Source organism: Ctenopharyngodon idella, chromosome 12, assembly GCF_019924925.1.
Source record: "Ctenopharyngodon idella isolate HZGC_01 chromosome 12, HZGC01, whole genome shotgun sequence".
In the NCBI taxonomy this organism is placed as follows: Eukaryota; Metazoa; Chordata; class Actinopteri; order Cypriniformes; family Xenocyprididae; genus Ctenopharyngodon; species Ctenopharyngodon idella.
The window spans coordinates 26343359-26361483 of record NC_067231.1 but is presented as its reverse complement, the minus strand read 5'-3'; the positions used below and the strand labels follow the sequence as shown (position 1 = coordinate 26361483).

Genomic DNA, 18125 nt, shown 5'->3' with positions numbered 1-18125 from the left:
TTCATTGAGCACAGACCTAATAAAACAGTGAGAAATAGGAAAAAGTTTTAAAGAATAAGAAACACATCAAAACATTATTTTGGCCAACAAACAATGTAATTAATAAACTACAAAAAATATATACCATTTAAAAGCATGTGACAACTTTCTCCAATAAAATGACAACACCCTTCGTTGCAACTAAATGGCTACTTGCCAGAAAGCTAGCATACAAAAATAATAGCATAGTCTAAAAACATCATAACAATTTAAGACCATATAAAACATAAAATTGTTTAGTTTCAAGTGCGTTTGAAACTAGCTCACAAAACGAGTTTTATACACGAGTGTGTACTATTTGGTTGTTTAGCTATGGGCTAACGTTAGCTAGGCTAAATGAAATAAGGCAAAAATCTGAGGTAAGTGAACCAAGGTAAGCCTAATTACCCGTAGTGAACGAACATGCTGTACAAACTTTCTTCAGGTCACATTAGTATAGGTGAATTCATATTATTCCTTTTTTAGCGTCAACAATTTGTGAAGTATCGATGTGTGACGACGTCGGTATCAATCTGAACAGAATGCGCGCGTCTCATTAGACGCGTCAGTTTGCACAATAATTCATGCAAATGGACAGAAACCATCGAATCCCAGGAAGAATTAAACCAAATGGACATTTATTTTCTGTAATTGCAATTGTACAGTTCTGCTTGTCCGTTTATTTAAAAAAAAAATGCGACGAGTCTTTCCGTAGCCTACATAATGGACTTATTTTTGTTGTTTTTGGGTCAGTGGCGCTTTATTTGTTTCATTAAAAAAAAGAACATTCAAAAATCCATTTAAAACATACAATGACTTAAATACGTCATAAAGTAGGGTGCATTCAGGTTGATTGGGACACTTTTTCCAAGTCATTTCAATGGCAAAAAGTATCCCAATCACCCTGAATTCACCCCTATATGCAATATTTCTAGACCCTCACGACTGTGTCAGTCAACATGAAAATAATGATGCTTACACGTTACACTTGAGTCATTAAATCAGTTTTTGTAGACTTTTTTTGTTTTTGTTTTTTTGTCTACAAAAGACAGTTGTAGGAAATGTAATACAAAGAAGAACTTGTAAACTGAACTAAACTAGATAAACTATTTTTAAAAACACCTTTCTTTTATATTATCTTAGTATTATTTGTCAACCCTTATAGTGTTTTATAAATTAATAAAACTGACTGCATGTAGGTCTACCTACCTGTACATATAATTTGTGTCCATTTCAATTATGTACTTCTCACCACAGATCTATTTTGACTATGAGAATCCATCCCTCAATAAGTGGAACAACAATGTCCTTTGTTAGAATAAAGGCACAGAGAGGGAAATTCGCTCTGAGTGCTTTCATTTGTTCGCAGATCACTGTGTTTTCACTAGAGAGCAGCAGGGTGTCTCTGGTGATGCCAGATCCATTCGTGTTCCAGCACTGTTGACACGAATCCCCTGTCAGTTCTGCTTTATCCCAGACAACAGAGCCAATTCAGTTGTATTTCAGTCATGTGTTTATTTTTATTTTCTTTCTTTGATATGGGGCATGCAGTGGATTGACTTTGAAAAAAGACCAGAATGAACCGGCCCCCAAAAAGTCTATCCCAAACATCTATTAAAGGTTTGTAACATAATATTTTAAAGAGAACTTTACTCCTAAAAATGAAGTTTCCAATTAGAACAAAAGAGTCTGAGCCTGATGCCATAGGAGAACCTTTATAACGTTTGCAGTTTGTTAGAAAAGTGATTTAAAGAACCTAGAAACATCTGCATGATGTTTGAAGAACTTAAAATCTCCAAAGAACCAACTCAAGAACCCACTGGATTAACCTGTTTTTTAAAGAGTGAAGATCATGTGAAACTTTCATACACCATTAAATAAGCAGAGTGTAAATAAAAGCTTCCAGACAAACAGTTGAACTTTTGAACTCTCCAGATATGAAGCTGTGATGACTTCGATTATGGTCGATCATCTGCATTCAAAGTGACAAGCGGAAAACATCTCAGTCTCACCTACTGTTTTCATGCAGCTCAGACTGGACTTGAGTTAATGGTAGAAGGGGAAGCTGAATCTCTGGATAAACCGGCAGATCATATAAGGCTATTTACACCATCACCCAGTTGAGTCTGTGCCATTCAGAGCCAGTGGTTGTACAGTAAATAAACAGGCCCTGGTGCTGAAAAAACTTCCCTGAGATAATGAGGACACTGAAGAGTTAAATGTGTCTGGGTTTTGCAGAAAGCAATTAGGAGAGCCCACAGCAGGGGCACGGATTAATTCAAACGCTCGATTAAACCTGAAATTCTTTTGATAAATAATTGTCAACTCAATATGTTTGCTGGAGTTGATCTGTTATGGGAAAAAAGATGGGGGCTGGTTAAAGTACTTTGAAATTTAGGGTTTCAGAAATACATTTTCACTGTACTCCGTGTAATCTGAAATTTCATTGCTTCTGTTTAAAACGGAACAGTACTTTAGTGCAAAAGCTAATTAAAAGTTGTCTTTAAACTGCCTGTTTGATTGCAGCCATCTACAAACAAACTATATATAATTGTGAGCGACTGTAAACAAACTACATAAACATGAAAACATGTTAATTGCTGTTACATCCATACGGCCACCCGCTGACTCCGTGGGAACACACTGAGATGCACTAGGTGTTTGTGTTTGTTGTGCCATTGAGCAGATAATGACAGAACATCATGCATATGATGTTTTGCTCATCATATAGAGCATATAAACAGAAACCGAAGCTACAGACATGTCAGATATATGCACGTTTTATTTACAAATCAGAAACAATCCATTTAAATAAAATATACCTACATTTCTTCTACAAAAAACAGCATCTCAGAAGGCACTTGTTATAGTGGCCTATGAAATAGACATGTGTGGACATGTAAAGTATCACAGTATGGTGCAGAATTACCATTTACTCAAGGCAGAATACATGTAAATGATGCAAACCCACGCCAAGCACTGGCTGATGCATTCAAAAACACCAGACAGGCCACACAATGAATTAAAATGAACTTCAAGCTGTGCAACTGAGGTGAAAGTGTATAGAAATGAAGTCTATTGTAACAGCTTGGCCATGTACTCACAGAGCACATTAGAGGTTCAACAAATTGACCGTCTCTAAACTTCGGTTCCATCTCGGTTGTATATGAGATTACTGACGCTGAAATGGTTGGAGAGCGAGTTGATCAAGCCACTGTTATTATGGGATGTTGAGTAGTAGTTTAGTCTGTTGGGTTCTGATGGAGGGGCGAGTTCATGTCCAGACATGCCGTGCGTAAAATCCCCCAAGTGTCCAGAGCTGACGTCTCTGCTTCTGATCCCGTTGCCGTTTCCCGCCATTACCGAGTTCATGTTACCGATAAAGTTGGTAAAACACGGGCTGTGCTCGGCGGACGGTGAGGGAGATGATTTGGGCTCGCTGGAGGTCGGAGAGTTTTGGAGACTCTGCGGGGACGCGCTCATCAGGCTCGCCGTGTCCGCCAATTTGAGCGCGTCCTCGGATTTTACAGACAGACCACTGGCGTTTCCATCAGCTCTTCTTTTTCTCTTCCTTCTGAAGTTGCCGTTATCGAACATTTTCTCGCAGTTGGGGTCCAAAGTCCAGTAATTCCCTTTCCCTTTAAAAAAAAAAAAAAAACGTTAAAAAATTAGGTTAGTACTACACTCAAAATATAATTTAACACTAAATTTTATGATCTATAAGTAAAGAACGTTCAAACTTACCAGGGTCATCCTCATCCCGCGCGACTTTCTTGAAGCAGTCGTTCAAGGACAGATTGTGTCTTATGGAGTTCTGCCATCCGGCTTTGCTTTTTTTATAAAAAGGAAAGTTGTCGGCCACATACTGATAAATCTGACTGAGGGTCAGTTTCTTATCCTGAGCGTTCTGAATAGCCATCGCAATCAGCGCTGAATACGAGTACGGCGGTCTAACCATCTTGAAAAGTTCTTGCTGACTTGAAATGGAGAGCCACCCGAGATCTGCGCTTCCGAAGCCGGTGGGCGGAGGAAGAAACTGCCGCTGGTTCGACCCAAATCCTGACTGAATGTAAGACCCTCCGTTCGGGCCTGAGAGATACGGGGAAGAGGTGATACCTGGGCTGTTCATCCACAGGTAAGGGTTGGTTGTGGGCGAGGTGTACTCGCCGAGTCCGTAGCTGGAAGGATGCGCAGGTGGTCTTTGCGCGTGGTGGTGGTGATGGTGGAGGTTCTGTTGGTACATGCTGAAGTTGGTGTCGCAGTAAACAGTCATGTCCAGGATGTCCTGCGCGTTATGGTGCTGGAGGGGACTGGTTTGCTGGCTCGACGGCTGCTGCCCAAACGCGTTCATAATCCGTTCTCCCTCTAGAAACATGAAGTGAGCTGAGTTTCACCGATCAGTCCTGCTGAATGCGCTCGTGTCTGAGGGTTTACCCTAGAGTGCCCGAGTACGCATAAGGGGAGGGTTATTTAACCTGTCCGGGGCGCATGCAGTGAATGAACTGCTGGTTGGCAACCCCTCCCACTGTCACACTTCAACTCAATTAACTTCATCCAATATTCATCGAGATCATTCATGTGATAAGCTTTAGGGAGGCAGCTGAACACAAAGTTTGTTTAAATACAAAAAGTTGAAAAAATATTTATCTAAAGAACATATGCTTATAAATATATATAAAATAAAATAAAGTAAATAAAATTAAATTAGAATATAGGCTAGAGGAGATGCTGGTTGTCACACCTTTTAAATCCATAGAATAGTCTAAGTGTAGGTCAGTTTTTACAAACCTTAAAGTATTGATTAACTAACCAGGCTAAATAAAACACATTTCCTTGTAATGCGCAGTTTAGAAAAAGGATAGTGGGGCATGTTGTCACTATGTTTGTTTACACAGAAACCTGCCATTGAAATAGTGTAACAGGTTGTAAACAGTAAAAGAATTAAGAAACGAGTAAATGTAGCCTAAAAAATGTCATTATTTTGGTCCAAAAATATTGTATAAATTGCATGTATTTTAAAACACGTGTGACAATTTACCAGGACCTGACGTTTAAGGGGGAAAAACGACTGACTGATTGTAGGGTGAATTCAGGGTGATTGGGACACTTTTTTTTTTTTTTTTTTTTTGCCATTGAGGTGACTTGGAAAAAGTGTCCCAATCAACCTGAATTCAGGCTATATATGTTAGTGTGGTTGTATTGTGTTCACTGGTTTATTCAACATATAGCCAAAAAAAGTGATTATTTTAGTTCGGATCACAGCATTATTCTAATTTAAATCAACTGAATTAAATTGAAACCCACATACAAAACAGCTGCTAGAGGGAAAAAAACATTTGTGCAACTGGACTTTTGACTTAAAACCTCATTGATAACAACTAACCCCATACTCCTCTATAAATCTAATTGTGAATGAAATAAATATTTAAAGGTTTTGGAAGGAAATCATGGTGCAAACCAATAAAATGATATGTTTAGCCTAGTTTAGACAGAAGTTAATTATGTATTATGATCACTTAACATGAAATTAGTCTAATTGGACGAAACGCTCCACCCCCACACTATGCAAATGTACAGTCCATCTTCTATCACCCGAACTCACTGAAGTTTCGCTTGAATTTACAAATGGATACCAGTCGACACAAGAATCAAAATGAACACGAATGTGTTGTTTTGGAAAAGTGTTCAATTATTCGGCTAGATTAAACTATCGATTATTATAGCCTATGGTCATTGATTTATGCACTTTGCTTCTTTTCTGACTGTTTTACATTTTTGAAAATGCACAGGACATTCATCGGACGAGAAGTTAATGCAAATAAAAAAAATAATGTGGAAAACTGTAGGTTTACTCAGGGAATATTTGTTTCACTAACTGTTATAATTTAATAATAGTCTGTTGAATATAATTAAAGTAAAAAATAATGATTTTACATATTATTAAGGTCTTTTATCTTTTTATATATAATTAAGTCCTTTGTAAACTATAGTTCAAGATTAAACAAACATATAATAAATTTATTAGGATGAAAAAGTGAGAGGAAGCGTGAAAACAAAATATCTGAAAGAAATGATGACTATATTTTAAGCTTTACATCATGTGCATGTCATTCACAATGTGATTAAAGTAATAAAGGTCTTTAGACCCAATGAAGGCGAATATCGCCACCTTCTGTCCATTTGGAGAACATGAACATTTCAACTGTATTCAGAACAGATGTTGTCACAATACAGATCCTCATAAGCAAATGAGTTGATGATAAAACGACAGAAGACTGACACAAAAATGACCAGCAAACGCCCTTTGTCAGCTTGTAAAATTTTTTATCTTTCCCAAGTTTAAAAATGTAATAGTTTGTCTTCTTTTTTGACACCAGAAAAAGTGTTTAGCAGATGTTAATTGAGGTCTTAACTGAACTGAATAAATAATTGATAAATAAGCAAATAAACAAAAAATAAAAATAACCCAAACGTTTGTTAAAATGTCCATATTCACTTCATGTACATAAAGTTTGATACATTTTCAATTTTAAATGTGCTATTGATTCTGGCATATAATTTAGGCAAATAAAAAACTACTAAACTATTTTACATTGTCATCTTACCATATATATTAAATGTTTTATGCAATGGATTCATTTAAATGAATTCAACTTTGTGTTACCTGATGTTGTGTTCCCTCCCGTCCTTCAGGGTCAGTAAAGAAGCAGCGCTGAGGTACAAAGTTGCCTTACTAGAATTAACACAATCTGCTTCTAATCCACTGAGACCTTCTAAACCTTCATAAACCAGATGAAAACACGACTCTACAACTCACAAACACAAAGGCACTTACCAACTTACAAAAAATAAATACCATTAAAATGCACTAATTATTTAATTAGTATTGTTTTAATTTGCACCACTTTCATGACGGGGAACTCTGGACCCGGGGCAGCACTGGTCTTATGCAGTGACCTAAAAAAAAGAAGAAGAGTAAATTCTGTCCAAAATAACACCAGATAAAAACAAATAATGCAAAAAAGGAGGCAATGTTTTTAAATAACAAATTTTAAAAAAATAATTGCTTACACACAATTTCTGAAACTATGGCTCCATTTCTCAAAACCCTACACACAAAACCACAAAACACGCACACAACATGCAAAACGTCACACATCTCTAGCAAAAGCATCATTCAAAACTATTTTAACTCTTCTAAAAATGGTGTTTTTGCATAGTAACTCTACACACAAACCATCAAATAATTAGCCATATACACATCAAACTACACACGGATGTGAAAAATGTAAAACACTACTATATTGTGTCTTTAGCTTGTTCAGTGTGCAGTATGTGCACAAAAACACTGTATGTATGTATTCACAATCTTTGCACAATTGATAAATTTTACAGTTATTGAACTGAACTGACTGAATAATGACACTATTGGCTTGTTAGAGCTGCTTTTCAGGAGAATTTGAAATTGTTAGTATTGTGAAGCCGCTTTGAAATAATCTGTATTGTTTAAAGCGCTACAGAAATAGAGGTGACTTGACTTGTATGCATATTCAGTATATATTTACAAAATAAACAAAAATGCAAGGGTAAAAAATGTATTTGTTTCTTAAAACATTGAATTTTGATTCCTAAGTGATCAAATCAAATTACACTATAAAAAGAAATGCAAAGGGGTAAAAATAAATAATTTATTTCTCAAAACAATGAGTTTTGATTATGTGTAATTGTTTTCACACATGATCGATGGGTGTGGGTAATTGGTAAATGAGTGTGCTATTTGTATATGTAGAGAACTGTGTTTAGCAATTTGGAAAAAAGTTTGTTTTACAGTTGCAAACTGATTGTAAAGCAGATAATGTGCTTGCAGTTTTGCAGGCTTGGTATCAAGATTAGGTACATGAGTGAATGGTTTCACTGAGTGGGCCTCAAGTACCACTTTTAGTGTGTAAGCAACTCTAAAAAACTATAACATAAAACATTCATTTTGATTTTTTTTTTATTTGCACCCCTTTCATGATAAGAATCCGAAAGGCTCCGGGACCCGGGCACACATCGCTGGGACCTTGGACTCTGGGGCAGCCATTTTGAGAACCATTAAGATGTCTGTGGCAGAAATTTTGGAGGAGATCTTGTAGCAGGTGGCCCAGACAGAGACTTTTAGTGCATCCATGACAGGAATCTTGTACATGGCAGTAACAGGAACCTCTGTAGTAGCCATGACAGGAAATTTTGGTGCAGGGCAGACATGACATTGAGCTCTGAGACCAGAGCAGCTATTGCAGGAACCTTTGGGATGTCAACAGCAGGAACTTTGGGGAGCTCCTGTGGCGGGGCAGCAAGATGGAGAGCACTAGAACTGAAGCAACCAAGACAGAGAGCACTGGGACAGGCATGACAGGAGACTTTGTGTCCCACACATCACTGGGAGCTCGGACTCCGGAAGCAGCCATTACGGGAACCATTGAGGTGTCCATGGCAGACATTTTGGAGGAGATCTTGTAGCAGGGCATTCAAAATAGAGAGCATTACAGGAGCCTCTGGGACCTGGGCACACATCCCTGGAAGCTCAAACTCCAGGGCAGCATTCATGGGACCTTTTGGGGAGCTCTTGTAACAGGGGGTCCAGACAGAGACTTTTAGGATTCTCTGTAGTGGACGTGACAGGAAATTTAGATGCAGAGTGGACATGACATGGAACTCAGACCAGAGCAGCCATTGCAGGAACCTTTGGGATGTCCATGGCAGGAACTTTGGGGGAGCTCTTTTGGCGGGGCAGTCAAGATGGAGAGAACTGGAACTGAAGAAACCAAGACAGAGAGCACTGGGACAGGCATGACAGGAGACTTTGTGACCCACACATCGCATCTGGAAGAGCTTTGAGAAGAACATCTGAGACTGAGCAGACAGGCACTTTTAAATAGCCGTGGCATGAACCTCTCTAAGTGACCATTACTGGAACCTCTGGGACCCAGCTTACATCAGGACAAACCTTTGAGACTGTGCAAACAAGGAGCTCCAAAACAGGTAGCCACTACAGGAACAACCTGGAAGCTTTGGTACCAAGGCAGCTGAGACTGGGAGCACTGGCAGCTTAGCAGATTAGACAGGTGGAGACTGAGAGCTCTGGAACCGGACAGACATAATAAAGAGAGTTATAAGATGAGGATGGCCATTACAGGCCTCTGAGCTGGCTGTGGCAGGAACCTCTGGTGAGCAGTGCAGATAAGACAGGGACCTCTTGGAGCAATGCAGTCATGACAGGGTTGTGTAGACAGTGATGGGACAGTGCAGGTAAAAAAACAAAAAAAAACAAACAAAAAACAACTATGTATGTACAAATATACACATCCCCAAGCAAGCAGTACCACCAGACGCAAATACTGCTGCTTCAAGCCATGGTGTAAGACGCAACCATGGCCTGCCTGCCCCGCAAGACGCTGAGGCATTACGGAGGGATGGAAGGTCTTTCTGTCAGCCCGCAAGACGCAAAGCAGACAGAAGACTGTAGAAATGTCTGGAGTAGGAGTTCCTCTTCTCCATGACTTATATGGGGACCTAAAACAGAACAGAAACCAAAATACATTATTCTTAACTTTGTAATTTCTTCCCATTCAAAAAGCAACAAAAGCATGTGTAAAAACGAGCTGTTTTTAGGCTCAGTACCTGAAACCAGTCGTGGTGAAGGATCTTTTTCAGACCAAGCCGCTGCTTAGGCTTGTGCTGCAGGAGGCTACAGATCAAATGGCAGCATTCTGTGCAGAAACATACATCTGATTATGTGCTTTTACATCTTCTCCATTCAGTCATGTCACTCTAAGCAGTAAAATTTGATCTGGAAGAACATTTTATTTGTATGATGATTGGAATCAGACTTCTTTTCTTGTGGTGAGGATCTCACCTTTTGACAATCCAGGCTCTGACCAGAGGTGTAGTTTGGTCTTGTGCAAGTCATCGCTAGTTGGAAAACGGCCGCACAGCATCGTGAACAAGATCACCCCCAGAGACCACACCACTGCCGATTTCCCATGGTACTTGCCCTTGATCTTGTACTCAGGAGGGTAGTACTCCATGGTGCCTGGAAGAAAGAGATTTCACCTTATGTGCAAGTTTGCATTACCAAAGCATGTCTGTCAGCTTTGAGGGAATAATACATACCATACAATGTTGTGTAAGCAGATTTCCTCATGAGATTCCCGCACCCAAAATCAATCAACTTGACTTGCAGGGTGTCCTTGCTCACGATGAAATTTTCCAACTTTATATCGCCATGGTATACACCACGGCGACAACATATGCGAGCTGCCTGCGTTGCTTGCCGCATGATGTGCTGCACTAAACCCTCATCAAGCCTGCCACCGTGGCCCTCCAAGAAACTTACTAAGTTCTCGCAGGGTGATGGACACTCGAGAACCATGACGTAGTTGTCCCAATGGTCCTGCCAGTCCAGCAGTTTTATAATCCCTGGCGCATTTGGTCCCTTGTTGGCCAGGATTGTGAGAGCTATCTCCAGCGGTAGGGGGTTTGGATGATCAGGCTAGAAGACAGACGGATTTTAAAGTGATTGAATCTGTTCATCTATTGAAAGCCAGAGTAATTATTGTTCATTTAAGATATTTTAAATGAAAACAGTGACTGAGAGCAGAGAACATAGAGAGTGCAGCTGACTTACAATGGTTAGGTATTCCATGTCTTGCGTCTTCATGGCATCTTTCACAGCCACCTGACAAAAAAAAACAACAAAACAAAACATGTTTGTAGAGGTCATATCATTCCACTCATTAAACCTGAACAGAATGTGGACATAATAGTGAAAGGATGAGAAGAACACAAGGCAGTCTTGCTACAGCTGCATAAGGTCTCATTTATTTGTACTTACTTTAAGGCCATCCTCCACACGAATTGCTTCATGAACGACGCCAAACCCACCTACCCCCAGACGATCACCAAGCTCGTAGCGGCACAGAATGTCATCTATTAAAAGAGAAATAACTGCAGTTTACACTTTTTTATTATTTATATAGGGGAAAGCCCAAAATAGAAAATTAACATCTTACAATATATAAGGAAACAACATTGTCTAGACTAATTAAAAAGTTTAAATCTCTTATAATTTCTTAAAACCATAATTTATTTCATTTAAAATTACCCTATAGGGGACCGTAAAATTATACCATTAATGGATAATTTAATCTAGGTGTAAATGTGATTTTTTTTGTTGCTCATACATGGTCACAAGTTAATTTACCATCAGTGTTGCTGTCTGGCGGTGGTATCTTAATGACCTGCACCTCAGTCTGACCCAGGCGAATCATCTTAAGGTGTTTTCTGGCAGCTCTGAGGAAAAAGGTCAGCCTCCAGAACCTTTTTTTTCTATTCTCCTCCTCCTCTGCCCACGCCTTCTTCCTCTCCTCCTCCCTCCTCTGGCTGTCTCCCTCACCGGCATCGACAGGCGTCTCATCGCACGGATGAGGATGTTGCTCCGCCGTGTCGTTGCCGGGTGTTGGTGGTGTACTTCGATGGTGATCGTACACGTTGCCATCACTAACTCGAGAACCTCGCTGTCCCATAAATCTGATAAACGCCAATCACTTTCGTCTTCAGCCATTACTACAAACCCACAAAATGTTTCCATGTTTCCATGGTTCATATACCCTCGCGCACGCCACATTCTAAACATTCGATCGCGCTTTATGGCGTCGTACGGAACAGCACACAGCCGATCTTGAGCTTCAGAATACTGTCTATTAACTTTTCTGAGCCAAATAGTTAAAAGATTTTGTACCTTGGTGTAGTAAATAAAACATATGATAAAAATGTTTATATATATATATATATATATATATATATATATATATATATATATATATATATATATATATATAATTCCAATTTTAAATATGTTTTGTTAAAAATATTAATGTTTTAACAAAAGATATAGGCATAATATAATATGTACATGCAAATAGAAACATTGCACTCTAAAAAAAAACACTGGGTTAAAAACAAACCAATTTGGGTTGTTTCCAACCCAAGGGCTGGGTAAATACACGACAAATTGGGTTGTTTATTTAACCCAGCAATAGGTTGATTCATTTTTACTATAATAATAGCTTTTTTTTTTCTTTTACTTTATAGCCTACATTAATTAATGTTTACGGATTAATTTAAATTCTCTAAACTTTTTTTTAAATAATCCACACAACCACCGTTTGCATGATAATTCATTTATTTTAGATCATATTTTATAGTATGGTATATTTTATATTGTTTTAAATACATATTGCCTACATTTAAGATGGTTTAACAAATATTACAAGTAAAAATTGAACATTTAGAAGTAATTCAAGTGTAATCGACATGTCTCTGTTGTCCTGTTTCCACCGTAACGGCGCTGGATCTCGTGCCGGACATGGCTCGCGTGCGGCGGGGGAACCCATAACTTCAGACCGCCGCCTGCGTTTCACTCGTAGCCGAAAACTGCTGTGACTGACTCCATAACTTGTCCATAAATAATCAGTGTACCGTTCGGATAGCATATTTTAACATCCTAAGAATTTATATTCTGTATCTTTTTGAAAAAAAAAAAAAAGCATAACATTTTATGCAAGAAGACCGACGACGTCACACTGGTGACTCACATCGCGCCCCTGTATGTTGGTTTGCATGAAATTAAACGATATACAGAACATAACGATTTTTAAATAAAATAAAATGTACACAAACCGAAGACATGCTCCGATTTGATGGAGCTGCACTGCTCTGCTCTCTCCTGAAGAGGTCGCAAAAAGCCCGCGATAAATAACTCGACCTCTGGGTTGTTATATCTGACCCAGGATCTGGGTAATGCTAAAACAGCAAAAATAAAAATTGAAGAAAATATTAAATTACGCATGAAGCAGGTTAAGAATAAATAAATCATGACAAACATTGCCTATGAATTGAATTTTAATATTCTTTCTAAAGTCTGACCAGCAGATGGAGACATGAATTCATCTTGATCTCTGATACTGAGAACTCAGTGATACTACTTGATTTTGGGCCTGTCCAAATACAAAAATCTTAAAACACTTGCAGTCTTTACACGCTCTTGAACACTTTATCCGATCTCCATAAAGATGTCATGCAAGTAGACAAGTGGTCAAGTAAGTGCGGGTATTCGAACAGGCCCAGTGACACTTTCTCTGTTACTGTGTAGAAATATATGAGAAAAATACATTGACAAACTCAAATATCAACACCAACATGAAACCATGACGTGCATACATATAAAATGCTTCTTCATGCTTGTGTACATTGCAACTTATAAATGTGGGTGTATTTGTTTAGTAAATAACACAACCCTTTTGTCCCTATGATTCGGTTTACCCAACACACTTCGGACCCTCAGTATGTAAAACAGCCTTGTATGTAGGCTTTTTAATGTGTAGGCCTATTAACACTAGCAATGTCAACCCCTTATGGCAGATCAGCAAAGATTTCTGAATGAAAGAGCATGTGTGTACTAATCAGATAATAGTCAAAGCGTTTAAGTTTAAATCAAGTGTAAAATATCACATTCGGTATATGAAGACATAAGACTCTCCTTTCTTAAAGGATTAGTTCACTTTCAAATGAAAATTACCCCAAGCTTTACTCACCCTCAAGCCATCCTAGATGTATATGACTTTCTTATTTCTGATGAACACAATCTGAGAAATATTAATAAATATCCTGACGCATTTCAGCTTTATAATGGCAGTGAGCGGGATCAACAAGTATGAGCTGAAGAAAGTGCTTCCATCCACATCCATCCATCATGAACGTACTCCACATCTTTTTCTGCACTTTTGCACTCTATCGAGGCATGTTGTCACAAAAGCTCAATGTTTGTTTAGTTGACTACATCTTTTTTCCTGAGCAATAAAGGTAAAAATAATAGCATTATATTCAGATTCAGCTAGCCTCGTCTCCCCAATAGACAGTTACGATATGGATCTGTAAAAAGTTGATTTACCAGCAAATGGAGCCACAGAGGAATACAGGTTTACCACTATTGACACCGCAGATAGACAGATTAAACCGCTGTCACACCTCATACAAACATTTACCTTCTTGAAGAGTGACATTCTTCATCTGTGAATTTTTTAGAGAAATGAATGTGATTTGACTCTGAATGTGTCAAAGCTGACAGAAAACGTTGTGCAAAGAACTTTAAACTGGAATGACAGCATTTCCATCCTCAATGGCTAGATTTGCTGGTTAGCTTCCCTGTATGAAGGATATTTTAATGGCAGGGATATTTGATTTAAGAGATTTAATGAACCAGTCTCTGAATTTCTTTCCTTGTATGAGTTATATATTCCATATTACGATATTACGGCTGTATCTTTTGGATTTTTCTTAAGGTCAGCTTCACGCTGCTCGGCAGGCTGGACTTGACCAGCTCCTGTTGTAGCTGAAATAAAGATGGACAGACAGATCACAATTTCTTGAATTGTCCATTAGCACCATAATAAACAAAAAACATATTACGTACAGTAGTAACTGCAACTTACTTTCTCTAAAACAATCTCAATTTTTCCAATCGCTGTTAGGTCTGAAAATGATGTAACTCTCATTTGAACTCCTATGATATTTCCTAAGGGAAATAAAGCACATGATTAATGATTAATACGGTCAAAGTGTTTTTACATTTACATGTGTACTGTATACTGAACATAGTGAAGAGGTCAAACAGGAATATAATCTTTGACTTGATTAATGTTCACAACATTGCAGTGAAAACACACTTATACATTTATATTTCTGCATTTGCCAGATGTTTTTATCCTATTTTAGGTTGATTAAAGATATAAATTCTGCATGTTCCTGGGAATCAAACTCATGACTTTGACATTGCTAATGCTAAAAGAACATATGATGCCAAAAATAATAATAATAATACTAAAGATTATAATCTTGATGGCAATTATGTACCTTGTAGATTATTTTGATGAGGTCCACCGTCCACCCTGAAGGCCCATCGACCTGGAACACTTACATTACTGGAGTTCAGAAGGTTTGGAATAGCGCTTCCATTGATTGATCCAGGAATCACAAAGTAGGCCGTGGAGTTTATTGTGTCATAACCAGCCTGCACAAGCAAGGAAATAACTAATTACCGAGACAGAACATCAAGAAGAGATAGGCATATTTTGTTCTATTGATATATAAGGCATGTTTTACCTGCACCACATTAGGCGTCACAGCGCAGTCACCATAATTCATGAGAATAAAAGACAAATCACCACCCGAAATTAAAACCACTTGAAACGATGTTTCCTGCAAAGTTTGGGAACACTGATTATCACAGCAGTTTTGAGAAAAGCACATCTGTAAGCTTGAGCCTGAAGGAGTTTTAACAAACAATCTTACCGTGCCAGTGTGATAAAAGTACGCAACTCTATCCCAAGTTGCAACAAGGACCCAAGTAGCCGTGAAATTCAGATCAGGGAAATACCGTTTTATATCCTGAGTGGCTTGAGTGAGCACACTTCCATTTGAGTACTGCTGATATGAGATGATGCCATTCATACTGACATCAACGTCTGTCCAGAGGGGAGCAATGATGTCTTCACTTCCATTGATGGGAAAGTTCTTAGTGAAGAACTCAGATGAAGGCTGGTTGAATGTAAGGAGCCCGCTACTATTAACCTGGGTAATAAAAGATATTAGTCATTAGTCATTTTTCTCATTCACCATTTGCATTAACAAAACAGAACTGAATTCTTACATAAGTCTTGTTGTATGTGCGGCCAAAGAACACAAAAGGTCTCCACAGGTTGACAAGAGTGGAGTTTTCATCCTCAGTAGAAATATTAACAGTGTCTCCTGCCACTGAGCCGAATGGATAGAATACCACTGGCGCTGCAAGACAAACAATTTCAAGCACCGATGACAATAACCTCAGATCATGTTTTTTCACTTCACACAATTTTATATGTTCTAGTTCTAAGGTTAATAATTACCTGACTGTGCATTTGTCACCCTGCCTGTTGAAAAAAATTTGATAAATTTGAATACAATTCCATTGTCTTTGACATATAATGAAGGATATTATTCAGATGAATGGTAAAACTCACTTAGTGACAAGACTGATATGAACACCAGCAGATATTGTGAAAGTGGAGACAACCTCATGATAAATGTTTGGATGAGGTCAGAGATACCAGAATGTCACTGCTACAATTTCACAGAGAGTAACTAGAAAATCACAAGAAACCAAAGCAATATTAATACTTATTTTGATTTTATAATCATTTCAGTTATACTTTAGCTCTACAAACACATCTTTATAGTTTATAGCATAACATGAATATACATAGACATATCATAAGAGAATAAGTCCAAATAAGCAACACTATAGACAAAAAGTTAGATGTTTACCTCAGACGGCTTTATGGAATATGCCAGAAGCACCTTCTGAAGGTCAAAATCTGACCCTAATTATCATAGCACTGAAGGGAGGGACTTGTTCAGTCAATGTCTGTCAAAAGTGTTCTCAAAATCTCACAAAACAACTCAATGTTCAATGTGCAACAATTAAAGTGAAAGAACTGCTTGACTTCACATCAGCAACTCTAGACATTTGTTTTTTCAAGAGTTCATCCCCTTGACATTGTGTCTGTGCTATTTCCTTATGTCAGATTAGATAAAGAGAATGCTGGAATTTGCAAAGAAAAACAGGCTAATGCATTTTTGCATAATTGAATTATGTTGACGTATGAAACAGTCCCACGACACACTTTACGTAAGATATTTTTCCAATTCGTACTCTCCACCAGTCAACAAACAGAATTTCAAAACATACATGGACTTTCATACCTATATTTATTTAAATGCCCCTTCACACCAAGAATGGAAACAACAGACCTTATCTATTTAAAGGGTTAGTTCATCCAAAAATGAAAATAATGTCATTAATTACTTACCCTCATGTCGTTCTACACCTGTAAGACCTTCGTTCATCTTCGGAACACAAATTAAGATATTTTTGATGAAATCCGATGGCTCAGTGAGGCCTCTATTGAAAGCAAAGTCACCTCTCAAGATCCATAAAGGTACTAAAAACATATTTAAGACAGTTCATGTGAGTTCAGTGGTTCTACCTTAATATTATAAAGCAACGAGAATACTTGAGAATGTGTGCCAAAAAAAACAAAATAATGACTTTTCAGCAATATCTCGTGATGGCCGATTTCAAAACGCTGCTTCTGAGCTTTACAAATCTTTTGTTTCGAATCAGTGATTCGGACCTCCTATTAAACGGCTAAACTGCTGAAATCACGTGACTTTGGCGCTCCGAAGTCTGAACCACTGATTCGATTCGTAAAGCTCCGAAGTAGTGTTTTGAAATTGGCTATCACGAGATATTGAAAAGTCGTTATTTTGTTTTTTTGGCGCACAAAAAGTATTCTCGTCGCTTTATAAAATTTAGGTAGATCCACTGAACTCACATAAACTGTTTTAAATATGTTTTTAGTATCTTTATGGATCTTGAGAGGTGGCTTTGCTCTCAATAGAGGCCTCATTGAGCCATCGGATTTCATCAAAAATATCTTAATTTGTGTTCCAATGATGAACATAGGTCTTACGGGTGTATAAAGACATGAGGGTGAGTAATTAATGACAGCATTTTCATTTTTGGGTGAACTAACCCTTTAATGTTTTTGGATTGTTTTACTGACGAAACAAAAATTTAACATGAGCTGTGGAAAATTATAAGTGATCTAGGAGATTTAAACAGCTTTTCTTCTTCTTTGGGCTAACGCTGCCTTCACGTGCTCTCGGAATTATCCTAAATATGAATTTCCTGGGTAAAATTTGAACATGAACGCCCTCCCATTTTTAAACTTGAATGCGATGAGCTCGTAATCACGACTTCAAAAGTGCGAATTATAAAATTTCCGATAGCACTTGAAGGCAGCATTAGTCACAAATCCCTCACAGCCTCGCTTTCATAACTGTCATGGCGTTGCTCTCAATTAGTAATGTTTGATTCTTGAACGAATCATTTTTTTTGAGCCGGTGTCCTGACATTTCATCCTACCCATCAGATTGTCCTACCCGGGCTTACTGCACGTGTGCAC

General features: G+C 38.1%; 3 protein-coding genes across 3 annotated transcripts; all 3 read right to left on the bottom strand.

Moving 5' to 3' along the window:
• Positions 1-2782: 2782 nt before the first annotated feature.
• Positions 2783-3726, bottom strand: foxi1 (forkhead box i1). Its single transcript, XM_051915346.1, has one exon. It carries the CDS (start codon positions 3613-3615, stop codon positions 3157-3159), a length of 459 nt encoding a protein of 152 aa, XP_051771306.1. The 5' UTR covers positions 3616-3726; the 3' UTR covers positions 2783-3156.
• Positions 3727-4407: 681 nt separating this feature from the next.
• On the bottom strand, positions 4408-11825 carry LOC127524035 (serine/threonine-protein kinase pim-2-like). The gene is made up of 7 exons (XM_051915338.1): positions 11264-11825; positions 10895-10989; positions 10688-10738; positions 10174-10552; positions 9917-10093; positions 9682-9770; positions 4408-9573 (listed from the first exon to the last, which is right to left on the bottom strand). The coding sequence occupies exons 1-7, from the start codon at positions 11583-11585 to the stop codon at positions 9562-9564; spliced, it is 1125 nt and encodes a 374-aa protein (XP_051771298.1). The 5' UTR covers positions 11586-11825; the 3' UTR covers positions 4408-9561.
• A 1120-nt stretch (positions 11826-12945) lies between these two features.
• Positions 12946-16968, bottom strand: LOC127524037 (sushi, nidogen and EGF-like domain-containing protein 1). The gene is made up of 9 exons (XM_051915342.1): positions 16423-16968; positions 16119-16239; positions 16005-16028; positions 15770-15903; positions 15412-15690; positions 15223-15318; positions 14974-15130; positions 14553-14635; positions 12946-14452 (listed from the first exon to the last, which is right to left on the bottom strand). The coding sequence occupies exons 2-9, from the start codon at positions 16174-16176 to the stop codon at positions 14372-14374; spliced, it is 912 nt and encodes a 303-aa protein (XP_051771302.1). The 5' UTR covers positions 16177-16239; positions 16423-16968; the 3' UTR covers positions 12946-14371.
• Between the last annotated feature and the right edge of the window lie 1157 nt (positions 16969-18125).

Coding starts and splice junctions, on each gene's coding strand:
- foxi1 (XM_051915346.1), bottom strand. CDS start 3,615: ATGTTCGATAACGGCAACTTCAGAAGGAAGAGAAAAAGAAGAGCTGAT.
- LOC127524035 (XM_051915338.1), bottom strand. CDS start 11,585: ATGGGACAGCGAGGTTCTCGAGTTAGTGATGGCAACGTGTACGATCAC. Junction 10,990..11,263: donor GCCAGACAGCAACACTGATG/GTAAATTAACTT, acceptor CTCTTTTAATAG/ATGACATTCTGTGCCGCTAC. Junction 10,094..10,173: donor TGCTTACACAACATTGTATG/GTATGTATTATT, acceptor TCTTTCTTCCAG/GCACCATGGAGTACTACCCT.
- LOC127524037 (XM_051915342.1), bottom strand. CDS start 16,176: ATGAGGTTGTCTCCACTTTCACAATATCTGCTGGTGTTCATATCAGTC. Junction 14,636..14,973: donor TCATCAAAATAATCTACAAG/GTACATAATTGC, acceptor TATTTCCCTTAG/GAAATATCATAGGAGTTCAA. Junction 14,453..14,552: donor TTGAGATTGTTTTAGAGAAA/GTAAGTTGCAGT, acceptor TCTTTATTTCAG/CTACAACAGGAGCTGGTCAA.